At 46.4% G+C, this 25858-nt stretch overlaps 3 protein-coding genes and 1 long non-coding RNA gene across 8 annotated transcripts; 3 read left to right on the forward strand and 1 right to left on the reverse strand.

Moving 5' to 3' along the window:
- The first annotated feature begins 7 nt into the window (after window positions 1-7).
- Window positions 8-3062, forward strand: LOC120687939 (protein IN CHLOROPLAST ATPASE BIOGENESIS, chloroplastic-like). The gene is made up of 11 exons (XM_039970033.1): window positions 8-417; window positions 800-883; window positions 1122-1196; window positions 1301-1343; window positions 1448-1505; window positions 1603-1764; window positions 1840-1902; window positions 1984-2075; window positions 2330-2411; window positions 2539-2649; window positions 2745-3062. The coding sequence occupies exons 1-11, from the start codon at window positions 282-284 to the stop codon at window positions 2883-2885; spliced, it is 1047 nt and encodes a 348-aa protein (XP_039825967.1). The 5' UTR covers window positions 8-281; the 3' UTR covers window positions 2886-3062.
- A 2652-nt stretch (window positions 3063-5714) lies between these two features.
- Window positions 5715-5990, forward strand: LOC120693055. The gene is made up of 2 exons (XR_005682841.1): window positions 5715-5808; window positions 5890-5990. It is a non-coding gene; the product is annotated as an uncharacterized LOC120693055 (long non-coding RNA).
- Window positions 5991-7281: 1291 nt separating this feature from the next.
- Window positions 7282-17699, forward strand: LOC120693054 (nascent polypeptide-associated complex subunit beta-like). Of its 3 annotated transcripts, XM_039976453.1 has the most exons (9): window positions 7282-7352; window positions 7498-7585; window positions 7688-7840; window positions 8593-8660; window positions 16086-16234; window positions 16307-16363; window positions 16856-16894; window positions 17005-17061; window positions 17216-17699. In XM_039976453.1, the coding sequence occupies exons 4-9, from the start codon at window positions 8593-8595 to the stop codon at window positions 17341-17343; spliced, it is 498 nt and encodes a 165-aa protein (XP_039832387.1). In that variant the 5' UTR covers window positions 7282-7352; window positions 7498-7585; window positions 7688-7840; the 3' UTR covers window positions 17344-17699. The 3 variants fall into 3 exon arrangements, with proteins under 3 accessions (XP_039832387.1, XP_039832386.1, XP_039832388.1); XM_039976452.1 differs by lacking the exons at window positions 7282-7352; window positions 7498-7585; window positions 7688-7840 and adding an exon at window positions 8105-8243; XM_039976454.1 differs by lacking the exons at window positions 7282-7352; window positions 7498-7585; window positions 7688-7840 and adding an exon at window positions 8105-8243 and having other exon boundaries at window positions 17005-17057; window positions 17233-17699.
- A 376-nt stretch (window positions 17700-18075) lies between these two features.
- LOC120693053 (homeobox-leucine zipper protein HOX10) lies at window positions 18076-24625 on the reverse strand. Of its 3 annotated transcripts, XM_039976450.1 has the most exons (19): window positions 24368-24625; window positions 23904-24242; window positions 23656-23815; window positions 23296-23378; window positions 23117-23207; window positions 22922-23017; window positions 22501-22614; window positions 22315-22398; window positions 22066-22221; window positions 21896-21970; window positions 21531-21637; window positions 21261-21444; window positions 20640-20828; window positions 20344-20424; window positions 19714-19848; window positions 19123-19448; window positions 18929-19034; window positions 18556-18705; window positions 18104-18412 (listed from the first exon to the last, which is right to left on the reverse strand). In XM_039976450.1, the coding sequence occupies exons 2-19, from the start codon at window positions 24140-24142 to the stop codon at window positions 18266-18268; spliced, it is 2523 nt and encodes an 840-aa protein (XP_039832384.1). In that variant the 5' UTR covers window positions 24143-24242; window positions 24368-24625; the 3' UTR covers window positions 18104-18265. The 3 variants fall into 3 exon arrangements, with proteins under 3 accessions (XP_039832382.1, XP_039832384.1, XP_039832383.1); XM_039976448.1 differs by having other exon boundaries at window positions 18076-18412; window positions 22066-22398; window positions 24368-24609; XM_039976449.1 differs by having other exon boundaries at window positions 18106-18412; window positions 22066-22398; window positions 24331-24609.
- Window positions 24626-25858: the final 1233 nt, after the last annotated feature.

Below are 25858 nucleotides of genomic sequence, written 5' to 3' on the forward strand. Positions count from 1 at the left end.
ATGGGGTGGGGATTTGGAAGACTCGACGTGATAAGCCTGTGGATCCGCTGGCGACGTCAGCGCCGGCGGCGGCGCACGCGAGACGGACGGGGCGGCGGCGCGATGGGGTCTGAGTGACCGTTGGGCCCCGCTGGCAGGCCGCATTTAGCCCAGCGGGCTTACGGCATCCCTACCACACACTGACCTGACCCGACCTGACCAGTCAGGTGAGGTCGCCGCTCGCCCGCCCGCCACCACCGACCATCGATTCGATTCGAGACGCCGCGCCGATAGGTGGTAGGATGACTAGGCCTCCGGTGAGCAGCGCGGCCTTCGCGTCCGTGCTGCTGGGCCGCCGCGCGGTCGGGCCTTCTCCGGTCGCCGCCCGCTGCGCCTCCTCCTCGGCCACCTCCCCTGCCGCCGCCGTTACTGCCTACGGTGGGTGAGCCGCCGAAACCACCAGAGTCTTCATGCCTCTCCTTCATTGCCAACCTTGCCTCCGCCTCGCATTTTTTATTCGGTAGGAATCCAAGTGATTACCAAATCACTACTCCTACTGTTCGTTATTTATCCACTAGGAGTATGCATGCCCCTGCCCACTGACGGCTGTTAATAAAGCCCATGTCATCGTTACTTGATGGCAAAATTGCCTCCATTCATGTGCCAGTGGCGTTTACCTCACCAATTCATCTTGTGTGTCTTGTGCCTTCTGATGCCCTCTGTTTGGATTGTATCCATGCACTCCATTAACTAGAATCAACGCCATCAGACTGCCAACAAATCCATTTCTTCCCTTAACAGTTTTCCTGCTCAAATCCAGACCATGCATCCTTTGTTAAGGAAATTGCCGCAACGGATCCACCGGAGCATCTCAACTCTCTATTGAACGTGCTTCAGGCGCGAGGTAGGACGCAAAATATCACACTGCCATTTTTCTTGCTTTTATGGTTGCTTCTCTATTGCGCATATCTATTGAATGGGGGGCCTTTTTACTGGTCCGTGTTCGTTTTTCTGACAGAGTGGAAAATTGTTTCAATTCGAGTTTCTGGTTGACTTTTTGGCAGCAGAAATCACACTGTTCAAAATCTTGCTGTTGGCACTTAGGACCCTCTCCATCTTGACCACACAAATATATTTGACAGGTGAAAAGATTGTTTCTCCTGGAGCAAAAAGAGGCTTGATTCCGGTGGTTGTTCCTTTAGCACAAAGTCCAGCAGGTTTGGATGCCTTATAGTTTGAGCGAATTACTTGATCGCAAACATTTGTGATCTAGGTTTGACAAGTCTCTAGCTTTACCTGACATCATCTGTCAAAAATGTAGGTAATTTAACATCCCTACTTAGATGGCCAACTGCTCCAACTGGGTACAATGCCACTCCATGTGCTGTGAATTTTATATCCAGTGTATAAATCCTGGACGATGGCAATCTAATTAATGTTTATGTCTATGTATCCGCTTGTCCTTCAGGATGGAGATGCCTGTAGTGGAAGTTCGTAAGCATGGGTTGTGGCTTTTGGCTAAGAATGTAAGTTTATATTGTTTCTTGTTACTAGTGTCTTGCCTTATTGTAAATGAAAGGTATGTGATAAATTTCTGTTCACACTTTTGCTCATATTTATCAGGTGAAACAATATATTCACAGAATACTTGTTGAGGCTGACATCAATGCTAATGCTGGTGACGATGTATGGGCTGCTGTGGACGAAGCTGGTGAAAACCTTTACACTAAAGGTGACTTCAAAGAGTCACAGCTGGCGGATCTTGATGTCTATTTGTTGAAGAAGGTTGAGAGATACACATTAGTTCCTAATTACTGAGTTTCAAGGTAGCTTTTTGTACGTACTGATGCTTTTTTGTAGGTTGGACTTTTCCCTGATGTTATAGAGAGGAAAACATTACGCCATCTAGAAAAAGGAGATAATGTAAAGCTCCTAGATCTTCTAAGAGATGCATCAGTCTTCTTTGGATACTAATTTTTGATATGCTTCAGTTTTTCCTTTTAGGTCTCAGCTCTTATCACTGCAGAATTCTACAGTAGAGATCAATTTCCTGGATTTGGAAGACCTTTTGTGTTCAATGCAGAGATTTTAAAGAGGTATTACGTAACATGAGCTGTTTAATTTCCTGATTTAATTGCAAGATGCAAGAAAACAAATATTGGGCACATGTAGAATTTGTTCTCAAACAGGTATGAACTCTCTGGCCTGAAAAGGTCAGTTATGCATTGCCATCTGCGGCCACTGCAGTGCCATATATTGTAACTGTGATATTTCCCATGCACAAAGGCCTGAGTACAATTTATTGTTATCCTCTATTCCTAATTTATCTAGTTGTTCTTTTGTTATTAAGAGTCGGGCGGACATCTGAAGCCAAAGATTCAGCTCGTGTGGCTTTGAAGTCACCATGGTGGACGCTAGGCTGCAGTTACGAAGTATGATTTCTCTGGCCTTTTCATGTTTTTGCCTATATGCCTATCACCCATCAAATATTTCCCTGTTGTCTTAAGGTCACTCTTAGTGAAACTAAAGACTAACAGATACAACTTACTCATGAAACAGGAGGCTGCTGAATTAGCTGGGTGGGAGGATGAGCAGATCGAGTTTATAAGAGAGAAGATAACCGAGGAGGGTAAGCGTGAGGATCTGAAGAAAGGGAAAGCTCCAGAACAGGTCTCTAGTGACAAGCTCTTCTTAACTTCTTCGGGTTATAGTGGCCAATATTTTCTTTGCTGACGCCACCACCTTTGCTGTTTTCACGCACCCAGGTGGTTCTTGACGAGGCAGCATTTCTAATGGATTTAGCATATGTGGATGGTAACTGGGATGATGTGGTGGATCGGATTGCTGAGTGTTACAGAGAAGCTGGGCTTGGTGACATTGCAAAGTTCATTGCCTACAGGGAATAGATGTTAGATTCCCTATGCTTTGCAATTTTATTTAACAAATTTTGGGTCCTTTTCGTGCTCTTACTCCTTATTCATAAGAGAAAATCTTCCAACATGTTGAATTTAGAAATACTCATCCATGAGCTAATGCCTGTGTTGTCATTTAATGATTGGCACCATAATAGATATGTTTTCACATGTCCCTGTTCTGTCTAGCTCGCAACATAGTTTTTCGTTTTTGGCATTGCTTAGTTATTCGGGATTATCATGTATCAGGTTGCAATTTTGCTATTTTTTTAGAAAGTAGCCGGGAGCACTGGCCTCTCATGTAAGAGGTTAGCACCCACGACCGGTGGCCTCCCCATCTAGAGCGCCCATACGGCTCGGTCCCAATTTGCTATATAATATCTAGAAGTATGCATCATTTATAGGGCTCCAATTTGTCTGAATGCTAGGTTTAATGTAATCACTAAACAAACTATCACTTCGGGGCTAATCACTAAAGAGTAGTAGTATTTTATAGAAGCGGTTATTGGAGCAAGTATTATAGTAGGCTATAAACAATCTGAATGTTAAGATGGAGGAGAGAGAAAACAGAGAAGTTTGGGCTCTAAGTTTATAGCCAATTTCGACACAAGAATCAAGAAATTGTGTGAGATAGACACGTAGACCATGTATTAATGGTGAAGAGCTAAATCACTATATAAGTGGGCTGAGAGATGAGCTTGCGGCCAGTAACGAACTAAATCATTAGCCTTACTTTACCTTCAATCAGCCAGCAGTGCTTTTCTCTCACGCCAAATCAGCACCAGCAGCTACTAGCCAGCCAGCTGTACTCTTCTCTCGTAATAAATTAACACCAACCACAACCAAATGAATAGAGTGCGGACTGATACAGGACACTCTAGGAGGAGACAATCCAACCAACCAACCCAATCAGAATTCCGGTACTACGGGGGATGCCAAGGCAGCCCAACGGATAAAGAAATCATCGAATCAAAATTTTCGGTTCGAGCCCAGCCTGGCGTATGATCGAGTCTGAAAATCCGAGTTTTCATGTATACCCTTCTCTTTTTAATATTATGCGGAAAAAACATGCAACGGTAGCATCAGTCTTCGATCGAGTACCTCTTAACGTGTCCTTTAGACGAACGTTGACAGATCTATATTTATGGCATGATTTGGTTGCTCGCATTAGTCATGTTCAGTTAAATAATAATGCCGATGCCTTTCGTTGGAATCTGACTCAAGCCGGTACGTTCACCGTTAGCTCAATGTATAATGCACTTATTAGCAATGGTAATGTACAGTTTGATAAACATATGTGGAAATTAAAGATGTCCCTGAAGATTAAAATTTTTATGTGGTGCCTAAAAAGAGGTGTTATCCTTACTAAAGATAATTTAATAAAAAGGAACTGGAATGGTAACAAACTGTGCTGCTTTTGCTCTAGTGATCAAACTATTCAACACATCTTTTTTTACTGTCATGTGGCCAAATTCCTGTGGCGAGTTGTACACTATACCTTTGATTTAAGTCCACCTCAAAGTATTACTCATTCATTTGGTAATTGGCTTAGAAGTGTGGGAACCAAGTTAAAACGAAAACTGCTAACATGAGCATCTGCTTTATGTTGGGCTATCTGGTTTAGTAGGAATGACATAGTGTTTAACAGATCACCATCTAAAACTTATATGCAGGTACTTTACCGGGGCACACACTGGCTCAGGCTATGAGCTCTGCTACAAAGGTGTGATGAAGACAAGGAGGAGCTACAGGAGGCATGTCGAACTATGGAGGTTCTGGTCATGCAGATCTTTGCCAACCATGGCTGGAAATTTAGTAATAAGATTTGCTCTTAATAAGTGTTTTCAGCAAACTGTTGGCTGGCTGCAAAATTCTTGCTTAGTCATGTGTGAGTGATTGCAGTCCTTCGAGCTGCAAACTTTGTTTTGGCTGTAGCCTCTCGAGGTTACAGCCGGGTACTATTTCCATTATCTAAAAAAATGTATAATTTCTGGTTTGATCGTGTTTCGGATTAAAAATTTTGTCTTGAAGTCAGCCCATGTATTTTTTTTGAGAATCACACAGTACAAGGAAGACGCCCACAACACGTACGCACACTCACACCCTATGAATACACGTATACAAACTCTACCCCTATGAGCACCTCCGAAGGACCGAGCACCGGCAGATCTGAAGATTCTCGAAGTCACCACTGGCGCCTCAAAAAAATTCTTACCACTTAACGTGTAATACCGGTAAATCCTAGAAAAATCCCCAAAAAAAGTGCGAGCACCAAGATTTGAACCCTAGTGGGTAGCGTCCCACTGGACCGTCCTACCACCATTGGACTACAAGCCAATTCGCGAAGTCAGCCCATGTATATTCATCGGGTCGGGTAGCGGCCCGCGACCCATCTCCTCCCTTGGCTCCCCCAGCCCCAGCGACCGCGCTCTCCACGCGGTCGGCCCGGCTGCACCACGCTCCCCTGCCCGCCCAGCTGCAGCTCGCGTCCGGCGGCTGGTGCGGCGGCACCCTCTTCCCACGACTTCTCTGTTCTTTCTCTCGGCCTCGGTCTTCCTTTCCTAGCGGCGACGACAGTGCGAGTTGCGCTGCCCGTTGTTCGTCGAGCGACGGGCGCTTCGCCGGCGACGAACATCCGACAGGGGTATGCGGTATGCCTGCCTATTCCCCTCCCTCCCCATCATGCTGCGCGAAATCAAACACCCGAACACCCAACATATGGTGTTTGTATTCGGATCTGACCATGATTTTACCTACTAAATTCGATCTCTTTGCAACAGCTGCCACCCTGGGGAGTGGACATGATGAAAACAGTGGCCGACATTGTCCGTACCGCGGAAGAGTGCGGCAAGCACGAAGCTGCGAGCAGGGTGTGGTCCGAGGAGGAGCACAGAGAGCTGCTCTACCGCCTTCAATGGTACTACGGAGTACTTGTGATCAAATCCGTCTTCTGTTTTTTTCCCATACCGTTCCTCTATCTGAATTTGTTCTTCGCAAGGTATGCCAAGCATGACAGTGCCAGCATGTGTCTCCACATCGCATTCCATCTGCCCAACAAGACTGCAAAGGATGTCGCCCTGCGATGGCGGTGGTTGCAGGTGACTGATTTCCTACTCGAATTGGGGGCATGTGTGCGCAGCACCGTTTCTTGTGCTTATATTTAATAAATAAAAGATCATCTGTCAATTCTCTTTTGTGTTCTAGGACAAGGAAAAAAATGCCAAGAAAGCAGAGTTGGTAGAGAAAGATTCTTCTGGGGTAAAGGTTAAGAAGGTAAGCATGAAAAAGCATACTATGTGATTCTAAATTCAACAGTTACAACGAAACTCAGCTTGGTACAATTTATACCAGTATGACATAACAGCTTAAATAAGGACTATCTTATCTTATTGTGAAAGCGCATGTCATAGATAAATACTTGCAGAACTTATTCCTTTTGCTAATCTAAGATGACATCATCTATGAAGAAAAGAGGGCATATAATTGAACTTCCTCGGGTTGATTAATTGGATCATGTGACGCCATCACAGTAATATCTGCATTTATCTTTCCAATTGGCATGGAAACACCATCCTGTGAATTTTCGGCCTTTTTTAATACAGGCGTGTTTTTCATAACCTTCATTACTAACTTGTAATCTGTAACGCGTTGTGCTTCTTCCTTTTGACCTAATAACTATCTCACTGGACAGGGGCAAGGAACTAAGGGCGCTAAGAAAAATAACATGTATCCCCTTTCCAAAGGTACTGTTGATAAAGTTTGCCTATTCAATAAGAATTCTTCCTCCCGTAATCAGTTAATCACATTTTTTATCTTTTAGATTAATGGCTTGCTGATTAAGGTTGTTCATCTAGTCAGTATTCTTTGCCCTTTTCCCCTGAATTATAATGCTATTCAATTTGCCAAGAATTCAAATATTGCTCATAACATTTTGGTTAGCCCCAACTTTGAAGATTCAATAAAATTTAGTTATGTCCCGACTCTGTAAATGCTATCCCCGAACCAACTTTGTGAATGGCTAATCTACCTTTTTCCATTATGTTACAGATGCTCTAGATTCCAAGAGTACTAGAGAGCTTCTCCGGGATAGTCATATTTTTATGCAACAAATAGAAGAGAACATAAAAACAGGAGAGGTATGCTTTGTCATGCCGTACATTAACTTATATGTTTAAGCCTTCGTCGGACACTTGATGTGCCTCATATCACAAGGTTCTTTAGTCTCTACAGTTTGGTGTGCTACCAGACTTGTTTTGTCTATTGCATTTTCGATTTTTTTTTAGAATATGGAAAAGTTGCATTTTCAAATGCTTCTCAGTTTCATCATGGGAGTAACCTCCCTGTAGTTTTGTTTTTTTCCTCTCAAGGCAGTGAACTGCATTTTTTTTGTGGGCAGTTGGGCAACGATAGTGCAGACTACTTTTACTACGTGAAAACTAACATGGATGCTATAGTAACGAGGTAAATCAAAGACACATACCGAGTGATGAAATATACTGATTTTTTTGAAGCAAATAAAATATACTGATTTTTTTGAAGCAAATAAAATATACTGATTTGAGTATAGCCATTCTCTGAAAACAAGTGCTACGGTTTGCTTGTGCAGAGAGAAGGAATTTTGTAGAATCAGCATCCCTATGCCTCCGATAGATGAGCAAGGCCTAGAGGAAATCCTACAGCAGTCTCGTCACAGGGTACCTTGTGACACCTCGCGATTAATTTGCTGCGTCTGTTTCTGGTTTTATGTTTTTCGCACTAAATGCTATCTTTTTGCTGTCCATGGAAAAAAAAATCAGGCCGGCAAAAATGGTGCATGATGGCTGGAAGGCACCGCACTAAGGTGGGGAGAAGAAGAAGCAGGGCACCGTTGGAATTCTGAAAGATGAAAACGTTGGCATTGCAATGAGCTGTTCTCTTGCCTCCTTTGCACTCTACGGCAACAGTGTTAGGTTTAGCATGCATGCCTGAAAGTTTATTTGGTTTGATTCGTGCTAGCTGGGACAAATTTTAGGCTTTGATTCGATATCCTGACGATGTCTGTTGAATTTCTGGTGTACGAATACTCCAAGTAGGATTTGTAAGTTTTTTGTAGAACAGGCCAAGAAAACCAGAGCCCAACCCCAACCCCCCACCCCGTCCGTCCATTCCGACGCAGGGCAGGCGGACGGACGGCCAGGATTGGCCGCCGCCCGCCGCCCGCGGTTGTTAAAACCCAAACGCGAAGCGAAGAAAAGCAAAGCACTCGGCAGTGGTTGGTTGGGCCTTCCGACTCCTAAGTCCTATCTGCTATTCTTCCTCTTCCACGCCGTCCTCTCGGCCCCGCCGCCGCAGCCACCGCCTAGCCTTGCAAAGGTGAGCGGGACCGCCGGCCGATGCCCCTCTCCTCTTCCCCTACTCTTGCCGCGTTTTGCTTTACTAGGGTTGGACCGCGTTCATGTGCGATTCCGTCGGTTCATTGCTCCAATCCAATGGGTTGTGCACTCGCTCAATCTCCGCAATTTGTCCGTCAGTGCCCTAGATTTGACCCTCGGCAAGCAGCAAGGGGCTTGTGAGATTGGATTTATCAGCATGATTTGCCTATCTGCCATTTTGGCGGATTCCAGTGTTCGGCTGGGAGAAGCCCCCGCTGGATGTGCCCCGTGCTCTCTCACTATGTATCATCAATCACTTGTCTGTGCCTCATGTAACCTTTGTCTTGCAGATGAATGTGGATAAGCTGAAGAAGATGGCGGGCGCTGTGCGCACTGGAGGAAAGGGCAGCATGCGCAGGTTCTTTCTCTTCTTGCTCTTCACAGGTGCTTCAGTGTTGGTGATTACTATGAAATTGTCACATGGGCAAGTATCTTCATGCCATTACAATTCACATAGTATTTGGTGCCATATAATCACAAGAGGCAATAGTTGAAGTGCGCTTTTGATATCATACTGAACATAATGGGCAAGTAGGGCATTATTCAACTTTATGTTGTGCTACCTAACACAATGGGCATCCATATGTACGGTGGGTAAACTGCATCCTTTTTGTGGCAACTTGTGCGGGAACATATCCTTCCTTTAGAGATATATACGTAGTAGATACCTAAGGCGAGTTCCAACGGCTCCCCCTATACCTCCCCCCACCGAACATAGGGGGTGCTTTGGGGGGAGTTGGCGATCCAACGGTTCCCCCCAAAGCTCCCCCTATATACGGGGAGAGTTGTAACTCACCCTATATACTAATCACACCGTTTCTTCGCGATATTAATCCCGTTTGAGCCCCGTAACATGATGATAATGCGTATTATGACAGTACAAATACTGTATGATTTTTTAAAAAAATTCAAAAATGATAAATAAATAGTTAGTTAATGAGTGATCGGTACACTCAGGCAGGAGTAGCCTCTCCTACAAGACAAGGACGAAGGCGCTCAGGAGCGGCAACCACGGACCACGGGTTCGGACCCCCGCGGACAGGTCCCGAACCTCCGCGGGTCGGACCTGTTGAAAGGCCCTTGTTTGGTTTTGGTAATTGAGTGACAACTTAGGTGGACTAATAAGTGTTTATGTTGAGATACACAGGAAATTAGTCCACACAAAGACACTAGTATGAGCAACATGTGCCATGGTGGAGAAATGGCTAAGGGTTGATGCTATGCTCATATAGTGTGATCGAGGAGCTCATTGCATATGAGACATGACATGGAGTCATGTGACCAAAGTGGAGAAGATCAAGACAATGCTTGGCTTGATGGACCGGTTGCAATGGAGAAGGTCAAGTCAAGGCTTTGAAGCGATGGACCGCGAGGCGGTGAAGCTTGGGCAAGATTTGGCGCCAATGGACCGAGGCAACGGTGAAGAGCGAGCAAGGTCAAGATCGATGGACCAAAGAGGTCATGTGATGATATGGAGTGGATCATATCATTCAAGGAAGATCAAGCCAAGTGTTGACTCATGAAGATGATCAAAATGCTTGATGGAGTTTGGTGCTTGTGTGGCATCAATATTTGGAAAGATGAAATGGAATGCGCAAGGCAAAGGTATGACTTGTAGGGCATTTCATTTCACCGGTCAAAGGTTGTGTAGAGAAGTGCATGACCGGATTTAGGATAGATGGCCGTTCTATCAAGAGGGGCAAACTTGTTTGCATATCGGTCATCTAGTGCCACTTGAGCGATCTAACATTGCAATGTAGCTAGGATCGAGTGGCGTGGTGAGATCAAGTGAAAATCCTTTGAAAATGATTGTGAAATGCTAACACACATGCACATGGTGTTGTTCACGTGGTTGTGTTGGCACATTTGCAAAGGAGAAAGAGTTGGAGTTGATGTTGATCAACATTGGGAAGTAAGAAAGGTTTTTCGGTGTTCTCCGGAAATTAGGTGGCTCTTGGAGTGGAATACTGCTTTGATCCATTGTGTTTTGGATCAAGTATTCAGTTGGGTTGTGTAGCCCTCTGAATTAGCTTTCCATAGAGTCCAAGATCACCTAATTTGGACATCGGAGCTAAGAGTTATGGTCGTTTTACCGAGGTACATTTCTGCTGGAAATAGACCTGCGGACGGTCCGCCCTAGACCTGCGGACGGTCCGCCGTTATCTCGGTTGAGCTCAAACAGAACCGTTTTTGGCTCTGTGGGTGGTCCAAAATGACCTGCGGACCGTCCGGTCCATGGGGGCGGACGGTCCGCCTTTAAAAGCTGAAACGGGCGCAGAAACTTGGTTGTTCTGTCTTGGGTGCCCAAAATGACCTGCGGACCGTCCGGTCCTTGGGGGCGGACGGTCCGCCTCCTACTGAAATTTCTGGGACAGAAACACTGCGGTTTCTGTGTGTGCTCACGTTTTGAACTGCGGACAGTCCGCCCCTGGGGAGCGGACAGTCCGCCGGTAACTTCCAGATTTAGTCAGAGACGTTTGCAAATCGGTTGGTTCGAAGTTTTGAACCGCGGACAGTCCGCCCCAGGGGCGCGGACAGTCCGCCCGGGGCTCTAACGGTCGACTCTGACACATAATCATTGCAGTTCTAGCCGTTGGTTTTAAATGGCGGACGGTCCGGTTTTTGTGAGGCGGACAGTCCGCGAAAACTCAGTTTTCCCGGGATTTGAGTGTAACGGCTAGTTTGGGGCCTCCCTCTATAAATAGAGGGTGTGGCCGGCCATTTGAGAAGGCTTAGCACCTTGGGGACTTAGTGTCCATGTGTGAGAGTGCTTGAGAGCCCTCTACTCACTCTAACTTGATAGTAATCATCCGATCGAGTGAGAGAGCGATTCTAGTGCGATTGCTTTGAGAGATTGCATCGAGTGGCACTAGGTGATCGTGTTGCAAGCCGGTGTGCTTGTTACTCTTGGAGGTTGCCACCTCCTAGACGGCTTGGTGGCAAGAGGCTCCGTTGAAGCCTGCAAGAAGATTGTGCGGTGCTCCGGAGAAGAGATTGTGAGGGGTATTGTGCTCACCCCGCGGGAGCCGCGAAGAGCAACTCTAGTTGAGCGAGACTTGAAGAGCAACAAGTGGTTCGGCCGGATCATGTGCTAGAGCTCGGTGTGAGCACTCTACGTGGGAGAGTGTGACTTGAGAGTCACCACTAGCAAGAGGATCGGCGGCAACCTTGGAGCTTGTCTCAACGGGGATTAGCTTGGTGGCAACCAAGTGAACCTCGGGATAAAAATCACCGTGTCAACTTTGTCTACTCTTCTCGGTGGTTTGCTTTCTCCAAATCACAAGCATTGTATTTACATTCTTCTATATCTTGTGCTTGTGTAGTTGCTCTCTAGTGATTAGTTAGCTTGTGTAGCTTGCTAATCAACTTCTTGCTTGTGTAGCTAGAAGTAGAGATCCTAGTGTAACTAGTTAACTTGTGTAGCTTAATTAGTTGCTCTTGCTTAGATTGTGTAGCTAAGCAAGTTGAGCACTTGGATTTGGATTGTGTATCCTTGTCCTTGAGCATCTAGTGAGCTTAGGTTTGGCTTTGTGCTTTTGCTCATTAGATTTGTTTAGGAGCTCCCCCGGTTTGTGAAGTACTAGTGCTTAAGCTTGTGTGTCTTGGCATTAGAATTGTTAGGAGAGCTCTTACTAGCTTGGCACTCCATTTGCTTTGTGTAGGATCCTTTTTGGAGGTGCCTTAGAGTCATACTTAGAGGGGTGAAGTCTTGGCTAAGCGAATAGTTTCAATTCCGCATAAGTTTCGGTTAGCCGGCGTAATTAATTTTAGAAAGGACTATTCACCCCCCTCTAGTCCGCCATCTCGACCCTACATCTGTGCCTCTACAAGTGGAAGCCGGACCTCCAGGAGGCCTGAGTCATCGAGCCAGCCAAGGGACCCGGACCCAGCACCCTATTTGGGTAGGAGTCCGGAGCCCTCGCAAGCCCCTGTGGGCGCGGCCGCCGACACTAGGGTCCGACGCCACCACGTGTCCCACAGGGCCGACCTCCGGACCTCCGCTCCCCGCTTGGGCAGGGGTCTGGAACCGCCACGTGCCCCTGTGGGCGCGGCCGCCGGGTCCGGTGCCGCCACGTGTCCCACAAGCACAAGTCTTCTGCCTAAAGCCAGCCCTACTGCCGCATTAAATGCTGGTGGTTGGGGCGTGCGCTGCCAGAGCAGGGCATCGGATACCCACTCACGGGTTGGACAGGCGTGACATGACAACACGGTAAGCCCGCCTGTTTCCAAGGTGGCTCGTCTGTTACTGAGGCACGCAGCAGTGTCTCAGCGCCGCGCGAGTGGATGACGAGTCATGATGACCAGCTACTAACTGGAGAAACAGTGCATGTTACTACAACGGACTGAGTCAGTAGTTCGGCGCTTCATCATGACATCGACGCGCGGCTTCAGAGGCTAGACTCTACTCCGACAGGACAGCTCAAGATCATCCCTGGTCAGAAGCTACGCACGGAAGCCGACGACAAGATCTCCGGATCTGAGGCATTGAAGGCCAAAGTGTAGTTTATAAGACATCGCCGGGCCCACCTGTCGGGGTCCCGCTCAGTGTACTGCTCCCCTTGGGCTTATAAAAGAGAGCACGCACGATAGAAAAGAAGGTTCGCACAGACACGGAGTTACACAAGTTTTCACACATGCAGAGACAGGCATAGCTCCTCCCCCAGCTTGCACACAAGCTCAGTCAATACATCACACAGGGGACGCAGGGTATTACGCTACGGCGGCCCGAACCACTAAATCCTTGTGTGCTTCCGTGTTCTTACGCCTCTAGATCGAGCATTCCTTGACTGCCCCCAAGCACATCCTACACTTAGGATTAGGCGGGTGCATTCCGCCACCCGGCTGTGGTTTTCCACACAACATTTGGCGCGCCAGGTAGGGGCTGCTTGGTTTTCGCTTGATCATCGGCTCGACATCACCATGTTTCAGGTGGCGAGCGCTCGGGGGCAAGAACTCGCGCGGCAAGCGCCCGCGTCAGCAGGATGGCGACAGCGGGTCATGCTCTTCCAGCTCGTCATCAAGTAGGTTTGGGGGGAGCACAGCTTCAACAAATCCCAGCTCGCAGCATACCTCACTCATGTGAGGAAGCCCGCTCCGGCGGAAAGCCGACTCCGGTCGCACCAAGCCCGCTCCGGCGGAAAACCAACTCCCGTCACATCAAGCCCGCTCCGGCGAAAAGCCGACTCCGGTCGCACCAAGCCTGCTCCGGCGGAAAGCCCACTCCGGTCGCACTAAGCCGACTCTGGTGGCTCTCTCCGATGTTAAGCCGACTCCGGTCGCACCCCGACTCTACATCTCTGTAAGTCCTACCCTTAGAGGCTCAGCAGGGAATAAAACATTTTCCTTTGTAACTAGGTAGTACTTCCGTGTGGTACAGTCCGGTGAGCCTCCCCCGTGGAGGGGTCCGGACCTCTGCGAACCAGGTTCAGGGAAGTGTACTCACCCTCCGGGGAGGTCCGGAGCCGTGTAGCCGCTTAGCCTAGTTCCGTACCCTAAGTCTGCATGCTCTACCTCCCTAGGGCGAGTACCGTAGTACCTAAGACTTGGGGCCCGGAGGTCCGGACAGCTCCGGCCTCATAAACTCGTGTTCTGGCTTACATCGCACATCTCATGTACAACTAATTATAAAGGAAAAGTTTATTCTCAGTTCGCCTCTAAGGATGTTACATTCCAATTTCAATCTACGCATTCTGTTTGCACTAACCCCCGCGTGGTTCCCACTCCTGTGTTTGAATTGAGTTGGCCGGCATGTGGTTCAAATTGGGACCCTCTTACTGCTAGAGGGGGGTCCGGGTCCTTGGGAGCCAGCTTCGGGGAAGAGGTGCTTGTTCCCGGGGGTGGTCCGGAGCCCTGTGCAGCCGCTTATCCTGGTTCCATACCCTGAGCCTGCGCACTCCACCACTCTGTAACAGGTGCCCTAGTACCCGGAACTGCGTACCTAGAGGTCTGGACCTCATTCTAGCTTGAGGCCTGGCCTCCTAAGCTCTGTTCCACAGGTCTGGCTGCGTATCTCAAAGGACCTCTGCCAACGGGATCCGGGATCATTCTAGCTTGAGGCCTGGCCTCCTAAGCTCTGTTCCACAGGTCTGGCTGCGTATCTCAAAGGACCTCTGCCAACGGGATCCGGGACCACGTGGGCAAGTTACTAAACACCAGTCCTAAGTTGTGTACAGGACGGGGGGCCAGGTTGCAGGGGACGAATTCCCCCGCGGAAGAACACCGGCGCGGTCCGTCCGAGCAGGCGTCAACCACGACATGGATTTGGCCCCACCTGCGGGTTAATACCTCACCCGCAGGTGGGCCCGGAGGCCACTGTCGGTACACTCAGACAGGAGTACCCTCTCTTACAAGACAAGGACGAAGGCGCTCAGGAGCGGCAACCACGGACCACGGGTCCGGACCCCCGCGGACAGCTCCCGAACCTCCGCGGGTCGGACCTGGGCCTCTACAAGTGGAAGCCGGACCTCCAGGAGGCCTGAGTCATCGAGCCAGCCAAGGGACCCGGACGCAGCAACCTATTTGGGTAGGGAGTCCGGAGCCCTCGCAAGCCCCTGTGGGCGCGGCCGCCGACCCCAGGGTCCGGCGCCACCACGTGTCCCACAGGGCCGACATCCGAACCTCCGCTCCCCGCTTGGGCAGGGGTCCGGAACCGCCACGTGCCCCTGTGGGCGCGGCCGCCGGCCCCCCGGGTCCGGTGCCGCCACGTGTCCCACAGTCACGAGTCTTCTGCCTGAAGCCAGCCCTCCTGCCGCATTAAATGCTGGTGGTTGGGGCGTGCGCTGCCAGAGCAGGGCATCAGATACCCACTCACGGGTTGGACAGGCGTGACATGACAACACGGTAATCCCGCATGTTTCCAAGGCGGCTCGTCTGTTACCGAGGCACGCAGCAGTGTCTCAGCGCCGCGCGAGTGGGCGACGAGTCATGATGACCAGCTACTAACTGGAGCAACAGTGCACGCTGCTACAGCGGACTGAGTCAGTAGTTCGGCGCTTCATCATGACGTCGACGCGCGGCTCCAGAGGCTAGACTCTACTCCGACAGGACAGCTCAAGACCATCCCTGGTCAGAAGCTACGTACGGAAGCCAACGACAAGATCTCCGGATCTGAGGCATTGAAGGCCAAATTGTAGTTTATAATACATCGCCGGGCCCACCTGTCGGGGTCCCGCTCAGTGTACTGTTCCCCTTGGGCTTATAAAAGGGAGAGCATGCACAGTAGAAAAGAAGGTTCGCACAGACACGGAGTTACACAAGTTTTCACACATGCAAAGACAGGCATAGCTCCTCCCTCAGCTTGCACACAAGTTCAGACAATACATCACACAGTGGACGTAGGGTATTACGCTCCGGCGGCCCGAACCACTCTAAATCCTTGTGTGCTTTCGTGTTCTTACGCCTCTAGATCGAGCATTCTTTGACTGCCCCCAAACACATCCTACACTTAGGATTAGGCGGGTGCATTTCGCCACCCGGCTGTGGTTTTCCACACCACGACAGATACTATATAGGGGGAATAGATATGGGGGGAATTGTTGAAGAGAAGGAGTTATAGGGGGGAATCTTTTGGAGGGAGGTAGTAAAATATAGTAAATAGTACGTTTGGGGGGAGTTGGAGAGGGGGAATGGTTGGAGATAGCCTAAGCACCTGAGCTAGTGTCGTGATAAAGATCCTTTTCAGCCTAGCTCTCCCCCTCCCCTACTAACAATAATGTGCTGTCATGGAGTTTCTTCTGGACCCATGGTTCCATACTGATAACGTATGAGGAAATTCTGTTGGCAGGAAGAAGAAGGCAGTTCACAAGACCACAACCACCGATGACAAGAGGCTTCAAAGTACTTTAAAAAGAATTGGAGTGAACACTATTCCTGGTATTGAGGAGGTCAACATTTTCAAGGATGATGTTGTGATCCAATTTCAGAACCCTAAAGGTGAAATCTTGCCATGCACTTATGCTGGTCCTTGACTTTGTCTAACATTGTCAATCTTTTTGTTTGCTGCAGTGCAAGCATCTATTCCTGCAAATACATGGGTGGTCAGTGGAGTACCACAGACGAAAAGTGAGTGGATAATTTTCTTTAGAATCTGTGCATGCTTGATCGTAGTTTGAGTACTCTTCTATTTATACACTCTGCACAAATTCATAGCTGGTGCCTTAGACATGGTTTGATGCCTGACTATATGATACTATCTTGGTTATTATGTCCAATGTCTTAATGGTTGGTCTTGCCTACCTTCTTAACTTGGAATTACTCGACATGCTGTAAGAGCAAGGATTGCAACTAACTGCTAATGATGTGAATTTGAATAGCCTTGTTTTCTAAATATATAATGCCGTTAATTCCTTATATGTTCCATGATCCTTGCGCTGAATTATATAAAAATAAAAACCTGCTATAAAGAATCTTTCTTAATGTTTAATGCAAACTCAGCCATACGTGATCTTTGTTATTCCAATACAATTCTTCAACGTGGTGTATCAGGAAGGTTTCCATTTCTCTGTTATATTGGAGGTTTTGTGGCCCTAATCGTTGGCTTTCTTGTTTGAACAGGTCTGCAGGACCTGCTGCCAACGATTATCAACCAACTGGGTATGAATATCGTTACATTGCTTTGTTGAATGCACTTCGATTAATTGCGTCTGCTTGTTGTGAAACAACTCTTGGTATTGCTTGCCTAATCTTGGCTTACTCCTCTTCAGGCCCTGATAACCTGGACAACCTTCGGAGGCTCGCTGAGCAGTTCCAGAAGCAGGTACCTGCGCCTTGTTCGGCTGGTTGGCTGGCTGATTTCGCGTGAGAGGAAAATACTGTTGGCTGGCTGGTTGGCTGGTGGCTGGGCTGATTTTGCGTGAGAGAAAAATACTGTTGTGGCTGGCTGAATCCGGCTGAATCCGCCAGCCGAACAAGGCGCTGGTGCTGAGACTGGTGCCACTGCAGCTGCACAGGACGATGATGATGTCCCTGAGCTTGTCCCGGGAGAGACATTTGAAGAGGCAGCTGAGAAGGAACCGGAGCTTGAAGAGAAGAAAGAATCATAATTTTGTTACAGATTTCATCCATTGTTGATCCAGTGCTGTCATCCACCATGCGAGAGACGTGCTCTTCCTTGAACTGAGTCTGACGTGCGCCATTCTTCTCCATATGCTCCAGTTTCCAGTTTTACAAGGATTTTGGTCGAATCCCAGTCAAATTGAGTTTTGCAACAAGTGTGTGTTTCACGTTTACAATTATTTTTTGTTGACGAGAAACACGCAGAGCTGTAATCTAGTGGAGGCTTAAGCTGCAAATGGTGGGCGGTGTGATTATGGATGGGTGCTCTTAAGCACTTGTGTTTTTCAAAGTTTTCATTGGCTGCCTGATTTAAGCAGAGCTCTTAAGCACCGAGTTTTTCAAAGTTCTCAATGGCTGCCTGTTGTAAGCACGTGGTTCATCGACGGTTGAATGCGAGCGGTCTTCAGCTGTCCTCTGAAAAGTTTGTGGTTTAGTGATTGGTGAATTGTTACTAAGCGATGCTAAGGATAATAAGCGACTGAATGTACTACTAAAAAATATTGCCGTCTTGTCCTGCCAACCATCCTTTCTCCCAATCTTTGCTCCAGTCCCAGGAGCTGATCGTATTGACTTGCAGAATCTGGAGTTCTGGACAAGTTCCATCTGAATGGAGAAAAGCAGTCAAGGCTGAGAGAAGCGAAAGTTTAAAGATTGATCTGATGCATCAGGTTGGATGCATAAATCAACCAGATGCTAGCAACGTCCTAAACAAAACAAGATAAACTGCCTGCTTATGGTCAGGCGACAAATGAAAGTGAGATCAGACTTTGCATAACCTCCAGTTTCGTCATAAAATACACTGGATCCGAGACCTAGAACTAGTGCGACGTAAGCCTTATCACGGCTGATGATTTCCCTTGTCGAGATCATACAAAAATGGATATGCTAATCACAGAGACCAACTCAACATCACACAAAGGACCAGTTCATAAAGCAGAAAGCCAGGCAGTGGACGTTGCTGTCCTCACCTAGCACCTTCCATGCTACAGCTTGATCGAATGAAACATGGCGACCCATTCCTGACATGCACACTCCCGACGGCAGGTACACATAGCCCTAAAACAAGGAATAAGAACATGAAAAATATTCATTATACATATGGGCATTCCAAACTTAAGAGCATGATAACTATTCGTCATTTATGGACATTCCAAACGGAGGATGTATTATTGTCGGGGGTGCATCGAAGCAGTTCTAACCTGTTCCATCAATTTTGAGATATCTGAGAACAATGCTTTTCTTCCAGACTCGTCGAAGATTTTGTCTAGAGTCAGATCTTGTAGGGCAACAAGGGATGTCTCTAACATGTCAAGCCCTGCCTTGTTGGCAAACGTAAACATAGGTTTCTCCTGAAACAATAAGTTTGGTATTAGGTTTGAAGGGTGCCTCTTCTCGACTTTTAGAGCAAATGCCATCGGATGTCTCTACCCTTGGGTCGAGTTTTTTTAGGTTCAAAAGGCAGCACGGATGTTTTAGTGCAAAAGCATAAACAATATGGGCTGAAGGGTCTGATTTTGAAGTATGTTGAATATATCACAAAAAGTTAAGATTTGAGTCAGACTTTTATAGTACCTTAAATGAGCAGCACAGAATAGCATCTGGATGATGCCAGAGCATTTTCAACAATGCCTCACCAGCTTCATCTGATTGATTAAGTAATTCCACACCAAGATGGTAACTGAATTGGAGCCCCAGAAAAGAACCATGAGCTTACAGTTGAAAAGAATCAAAACGGCATAAAAAAAGGGAATTATAACTTCACTTACTGATAGCTCTGGCAAACCCATCTAGCCAATGTGCCTGCTTCAGGGAAGCCAGAAAGCATCCTCTGCCCAGCGTTTAGACCAGACTGGGAGGGAGATATAGCCATGGAAACTCTTTGCACAGCAGAAACAACACTACGGACATATTGACGGGCCATAGTTGCAACGCTGTCTTGAAGGTGCATCTCGTAAGGGAATTGAAAGGCAATTGTCAGCACAGATCTCAAATTGCAGTCATCTGGAGATGCATCCCCTGAGGCTTGGGGTGCAGCAGAGCCCACATCAAGACTAGATGCCAAATCTAGTGTCCTACCAGAGGATACACCATCCTGCATGAGAAACAATGATCAAGAACTGCAGTGGAAAGAGAATTTCAGCAGACAAAAACTTTCGTATATTTGAAAAACTAAACTAGGTAACAAATTACAGTTAGCTAGAACAGAGGGAAAATTTTTCCTAAAAAATATTACAATCCCTTCATACAATAGGTCAATGGCAGAAATGTGAGTCTTTGAATAGCAAAATGGGAAACCAAGCAGTTGCCTATGGGGGAAAAATAGAAAGAAAAAAGTACGGTCGTTGGCAATGCTTAACTGTTTTCATATCAAGGGGTATAACACGAAAGCCAGAAGAAATCAAGGGTGCGTCGTCCGGAAAATGTTCATCAATTGGTGCAAACACAAGCTGGAAGGAGGAACCCACAGATTTCTCATCAATTCCAGTGCAAAGCTGAAAATTAAATGAACAAAGGAGGGATTAGCAATTCATAAATAAATAATATAAACTAAATACAAAGGAGAGTTTCATCAAAAAAAATACAAAGGGGAGGTCAGCAATTCATAAATGATATAAACTAAATAGTTTTGTAGGAAGGTCAACCCTTCCATACACATCATATACTTAATGGCAGTAACCAATTAGCAATACATAGTTTTAAAAATTGTTCAGGATACCCTGGATGCTGGACCTATTTCTTTGTTCAAGACTCCAATTATTATATTACTAAACAGACATGGACCAGTTCTTACTCCATTGGCTGCCAGATTAGATCATTTGATGTACTGTAAAAGAGACAATTAACCAAATATAAACCACCATATCCTAAGAGCATACCAAATAATTTTAAGTCAAAGGTCCTATAAACATAATATTGAGAAGCTACCAATTAACAGTGAAATTGTGCTACTAGACATTTTTCGTTCAGCGATAGGACTTGAATACTACCTGGAGAAGGTGGATGTCCCTTGAAAGAAGAGCTTCATCATGAGTAAGAGATTGCCCTTCAAGGCGGACAACTTCAAGAATCTGTGAATTATTCCGTAGTCATTGACAGTAATTAATAAGTCATATGTACATCAAACATTTGTAGCCAACAATGAGAATGACACTAACGGTGGGAATAACAAAGTCAGTGTGAAGGAAACCAAATGATTCAGTTTTAGTAATTTATATCATTTCAATTCAATTATAGCACTAAATGTCTCACACATGTTTTTCCATAAAAATAACCGCAAACATACCTCCTCGTTCTCCACTGTGTGAGCTAGCGGCATGATCATCTGGCCCCCAGAAAATCTCATGGGTCGCAACCCGGGAAGTGAGCACGCACTAGCCTTTAGTGATGAAGCCAAATAGGCATCAATGTTATAATCCGCCCATTCAGATCTATGCTCCCTCAAAAACCGAACCAGTACTGCTGGTGGAACACTCTAGAATAGCAATAAAGAAACATGTAAGGATTTAGCATGGCTCATTCTTCTTTTTCTTTTTTTGCCTAAAAGAAAATGAAGCTTTTGCACGAGAAAGCTATATTGGGAATTATCAAGTAAAAGACACTAAAATCAATATCATATTTTTGATTTCAAATTGGGCAGGACCTCTTCCAATCACCAAACATAAGGGTGCAACACCCAGCAGTCCACCATTGCATTTCAGCATAATCCGTAAATCTCTCGTGTGCAATACTCTTGTACGACCAAAAATTCATCTATTTTGCCACTTTTCGCTTAGCACTGACAATTATGGCATCTCATATACATAGATTAACAGTTATGAGGTGCACAGCCAGGAATCTATTCATTAAAGTCCAAATCAAGTAGTACGATCTTAAAGGTAACTCACAACATAGTGATCACCCTTACCTGCAGTAACATGGACGCCTTAGCACAAATAATGCCTCCAGGGGCTCCAAATGTAATCCCCACGCTGCTGCTATTCCTAATTTTCTTAGTTGAGTTGCAAGCAACTATGACGTCTTCAATTCCATCTCCCCCCATTATAGACCAGCCATCATCATTGAAACCACTAATGGCATCATTAAAGCCCCTAATAGAAGCATATGAAATTCGATGTTTTTAACTGGACAACAAGTTCTACATGAGAGTTGGGACGAAATTTCAATAAAAATTTACCTGCTCAGCCTTTGACTAAAGGTCCGTAGGACTGCAGGTTGCCTGCCCAAGGCGTAAACTACTTCCCCACTTGTTTCTTGAGCAATTTGTCTAAGGTGCCGCAGTGCCTGGATACATATAGCAGCTTGTAAATTTTAGCATCAAGTAGTGACAACAATGGGCTATTTGAAGTTTCGAACACATCTGCAGAACTAACTTCAATCAAGTGTACATATGTCATTACTCATTTAGTACATATACAAGAGACTTTTTCAATTATGAATAAATAGCTTCCCACAAACTTATGATTGCCAATCCTATTGACAAATGATGAAACTAACAAATTTAAACTGAAAACATTGGAACAAATAATTGCAGGCATGTACCACGGTAGTCATTTTCTGAGCAACTACTCTAGAAGACTCATAAAGTGGTCGAAGCACTTCAGGTACACTCCGAGCCTGAAAGAAAAAAAAACAGATACAATCATAAATGGACAACATATAGACTGAGTGCATCTAAGGATTAAAATACAAATACAAAGTGGAAACCAGACCTCAAGATCTAGATGGTCCACTATATGCACGATGGAACCCCCACCTTCACATGGGCGAACTAAATACCCACTTGGAAGCATCTCAGCTCTTACAAATTGATGTGCAGAGGCTGCATTTGGACCACCCCCAGAACCACTCAAGGATCTCTCACAGACCTTAGAGATGGGAGGAAGATTAGCAAATATGTGTCCTGGCTCATTCATTATCAATGAAAAAAAAATAGAAGTGCAGTTCAGATTCACACATACCATAAGGCTGCCATCTTCCGTTGTTGTTGTGTATCGTAACGTCCAAAAATCACGTGCAGGGACTAAAGTTGTTGGGGCATACATCTGTAGGAACATAACAATAATAGCATCAACAAAAAATGAGTCACGCGGTTCGGTAGAAAGGCTGAATAAACATCATGAATGGAGCAAAATAAAATTGCCCACCTGCATGTAGACAAGTTCAATTGTTCCTCCATTTCCAGCTGGAAACATTGTAAACACTTCAAGGCTTCGACAATCACGGAACCAAGATGGACGATCTTTCAAGATCTCTATGACCTTTCCGAACACAGACATGTCATAAACAGAATTTCTTGAAAGCAAATACTACACTTAACAGCTAAAATTTTGGCATTGGTTGGTAGGTTAAATATGAAAAATATTCAAGGGCATCTGTACAATGAAATAAAGATTTAGGAGTTTTATTAGGCTGCTCAGGGACTTAGGTTACAAATAAATGAATATATAAGTGCCTAATCATACCCAGATGACACAAAACACTTGCAGATGGAACACACTAGAACAAAGAAAAAACGAGGAATGACAATAATGGTAGCATGAAGTCCCAAACAATTGAAATACATACTTTTGTTGGTTCTAGATTCACCAAACCACAGGCACGGGCAGCAACACCACGGCAACCATGCGAAATGGCCACAATACCAACCGAATCCGGACCAGGCTAAAATCACAAAACAGAATGTAGTTAGCACCTGGCACCTATATGAAAAAAAAATATGGGTATGCAAGCAAGAAAAAGAAAGTAGAATTGGCATATAACCTTCATCCCAGGCATCTGGACCCAATCAATAGCTGTCCCAGTAGCCTTTGAGAGGAACTCTGTGAAGGTCTCCTCAGCGATCGAAAGGAGTCTGAATCAAGAAAAAAAATTGCATTATAAAAAAAGGCAAGGTTATGCAACAAGGATCCTTCTCGTGACTCGCAGAATGATTTACTTACCCAGAAGGGTTAGTTGCATCCCTTATAGGGTTTGGAGGGGTAGTCACATTTGATTCGCAGCTTGTATCATTGGCCAGTGATGTCTGTACCCAAATCAATGGATGTTATCAGGAAATTGTAATGGTAAAAATACAGCTTAAGGTGGGATTAACATCTCATGGGCATGAGTTTGTTGGCATGCATTATCTGAAAGTCATCCGCTGGTACAGCACAACATTCAAGGTACAAAATAATGCACGGAACTGGACTTTGACATAACTCGCCAACTCGACGTACGTATGTAGTACTAATACGGTAGGAGCAAAGGATTTTGAGCACTAACATAACATGATTGTGTAAGCAACAAGGCCGAAAACTTACATTCTGCAGCTGCTGCCGCATGTGCGCATTTTCATGAACCAGCTGAGAGACCTGCTTCTGAAGACGCTCATTCTCTTCCATAAGGAGCTTGTTCATTGCCGTCAACTTTCTGTTGACAGCCTGAAGCCGAGAGGATTCCTTGCGCTGCTTATCGCGGCACCTGTAAGGAGACAGGCTCAGTTGAGGAAAACACGGGGAAGGCATTGTAGTGGGTGGAAGCAGTAAGTTATGATGGGTGGCTGACGTACCTTCGGTTCTGAAACCAAACCTTGATCTGCTTTGGCTCAATGTTGGCAAGTATGGGGCACTCCCGCAGCAGCTGCTGCCGCCGTGAGGAGCTTGGCTTGGGGCAATCGATGTAGAGCCGCTCGAGCACCTCGACTTGCTCCGGGGTGTAACGCACGTATTTCCCCGAGTCCATCCCGGGAATTTTATCAAATCCACCGCTGTCGCTGCTTCCCCCTGGCATGGCCACCACCGCGGCCATTGGTCCCTTGCCGACGCGAAGTCAAGTCTCGAGTCTCCTCCTCGTTAGCGGCTGTCCCTTGACAATACTTGCTCGAGGTTCCAGTTGGCGGATAAGATCCCTAAACGAAATTAAAATTGCGGAGGCAGAATTGAAATGGAGAAATCCAGAGGACGAAGACACCAAAAGCGAGAGAGATCTACACTAACACTAGAGAGGCGCGGGCATGGCGAGAGGAGAGCAGACCTAGCTAGTAGTCGTAGATCCTCTTGGTTCCTAGGTGGCGGAGCTGTGACCTGCAGTGCACAGACGCGCGGCGTATAGAAGGTCACAGCCTCCCGGCTCCTCAAGCACTAGGGTTTGGGTTTGGGTGTGGTTGTGGAATTGAGGAGGGGAGGGAGGGAGCAGGAGGGCTCGGGCGGGGGATGGGGAAAGGTGACAGCACCAGCAGCAGGGCGTGCCAAGGCAGGGAAGAAGAAAGGAAAGAGGGCCTGCCACTGTAGTACACCACCCGCACGCCTTGGAGAGGACCCTGTTCTGCTAGCGCCAGCAACAGACAGCAGCCTCTGTCCACTAGTCAGCGGTGTTTTTCTCTCACACCACTCCAGCAGCAGTCTCCAACACCAGCACAGCAAACAGTGCCGAGAGAGGAGGCTTTGGTGGTGCTGCGTGATTGCGCTGATTGATGAATCGGGCGGGCGGGGCCCACGGGAGGCCGGGAACCGGACGCGGGCATCGAGGAGCGCCGCGCGGGTGGGTGGGGGCCGCTCAAATCAGCGCCGGAATGACGAGAGTGCCCCCCGTTCCGTTTTTTCTGTACTACTACCGGCAGGGGTGGGCACAATTTCCCGAACCCGAATTACCCGATCACTATTTCGGGTAGGAAGTTGAAAAACTCGAATTTAATTCGGGTAATTTGGATTTTGACTCTCGGTATCCGAATTACCCGAACTCTTTTAAAACCCAATAAATTATGGCATAATCCACTCACTTGACCCTAGCAACCCAATAAAAATTTTAATAGTTTTTATTCATTGATTGCTTGTTTGTTTGGACGATATGTTGATCTTACTTTTGTATTTCATTTTTTTTACTTGTTGGCTAATAGGAGAGGCAATTGATGGGGTATTTCAGAAAAAATCCGAACTCGAATCCGAAATTTATCCGAAAAAATTAATACCCGAAATTTTCGGATAGCATTTTTAGATACCGAATTTTTCAAATTACCCGAATTACCCGAACGCCCAGAGCTGCCTAGTGCTAGTGGTGGGTAGGCCTGCTAATGGGTTGGGTTGAAATGGGTTTTATGGGGTGGGTTTTGAAATGGAGTGTGTTTGGATGATTTAAAATGGGTTGTATTAGTTAATGGGGTGGGTCGGGGCGGGTTCTATATAAATGCGGGTTGAGGCGGGTTGGGGTGGGTTGAAATGGATACTTTTTACAAAATAGTATAACTATATATAAATGTGGGTCCCACGTGAGAGCTGGACTCTGAAATTAAAACCACGTGTTTATATCAGAAAATTTTATCGAAATTGACTGAATTTTGTTGGAGATGACTCAGTACGACTGGCAGCTATTTTGTGCAAAACAGTGTGGCTAGAACTACCTGTGGGCCCCACATGAAGAGTCGGACCCTGGAATTAAAACCTCGCGTTCACACTATAAAATTTTATCGAAATTGACTGAAATTTGTTAGAGATGACTCAGTACGACTGGCAGCTACTCTGTGCAAAG

This window comes from Panicum virgatum, chromosome 9N, assembly GCF_016808335.1.
Source record: "Panicum virgatum strain AP13 chromosome 9N, P.virgatum_v5, whole genome shotgun sequence".
In the NCBI taxonomy this organism is placed as follows: domain Eukaryota; kingdom Viridiplantae; phylum Streptophyta; class Magnoliopsida; order Poales; family Poaceae; genus Panicum; species Panicum virgatum.

Bases quoted from the DNA above. Each gene is read 5' to 3' on its own strand.
- LOC120693053 (XM_039976448.1), bottom strand. From the start codon at position 24,142: ATGGCCGCGGTGGTGGCCATGCCAGGGGGAAGCAGCGACAGCGGTGGA. The intron at 21,971-22,065 runs GTCTGGTTTCCA...TTTTTCTTTCAG, and splicing joins TGGACCATCTAGATCTTGAG to GCTCGGAGTGTACCTGAAGT. The intron at 19,849-20,343 runs GTAGTATTCAAG...TTTAATTTTCAG, and splicing joins GGGACATCCACCTTCTCCAG to CTTTGCACTGGAATTGATGA.
- LOC120687939 (XM_039970033.1), top strand. From the start codon at position 282: ATGACTAGGCCTCCGGTGAGCAGCGCGGCCTTCGCGTCCGTGCTGCTG. The intron at 1,506-1,602 runs GTAAGTTTATAT...CATATTTATCAG, and splicing joins TGTGGCTTTTGGCTAAGAAT to GTGAAACAATATATTCACAG. The intron at 2,076-2,329 runs GTATTACGTAAC...TTTGTTATTAAG, and splicing joins AATGCAGAGATTTTAAAGAG to AGTCGGGCGGACATCTGAAG.
- LOC120693054 (XM_039976453.1), top strand. From the start codon at position 8,593: ATGAATGTGGATAAGCTGAAGAAGATGGCGGGCGCTGTGCGCACTGGA. The intron at 8,661-16,085 runs GTTCTTTCTCTT...TTCTGTTGGCAG, and splicing joins GGAAAGGGCAGCATGCGCAG to GAAGAAGAAGGCAGTTCACA. The intron at 17,062-17,215 runs CTGCGCCTTGTT...CCGAACAAGGCG, and splicing joins GCAGTTCCAGAAGCAGGTAC to CTGGTGCTGAGACTGGTGCC.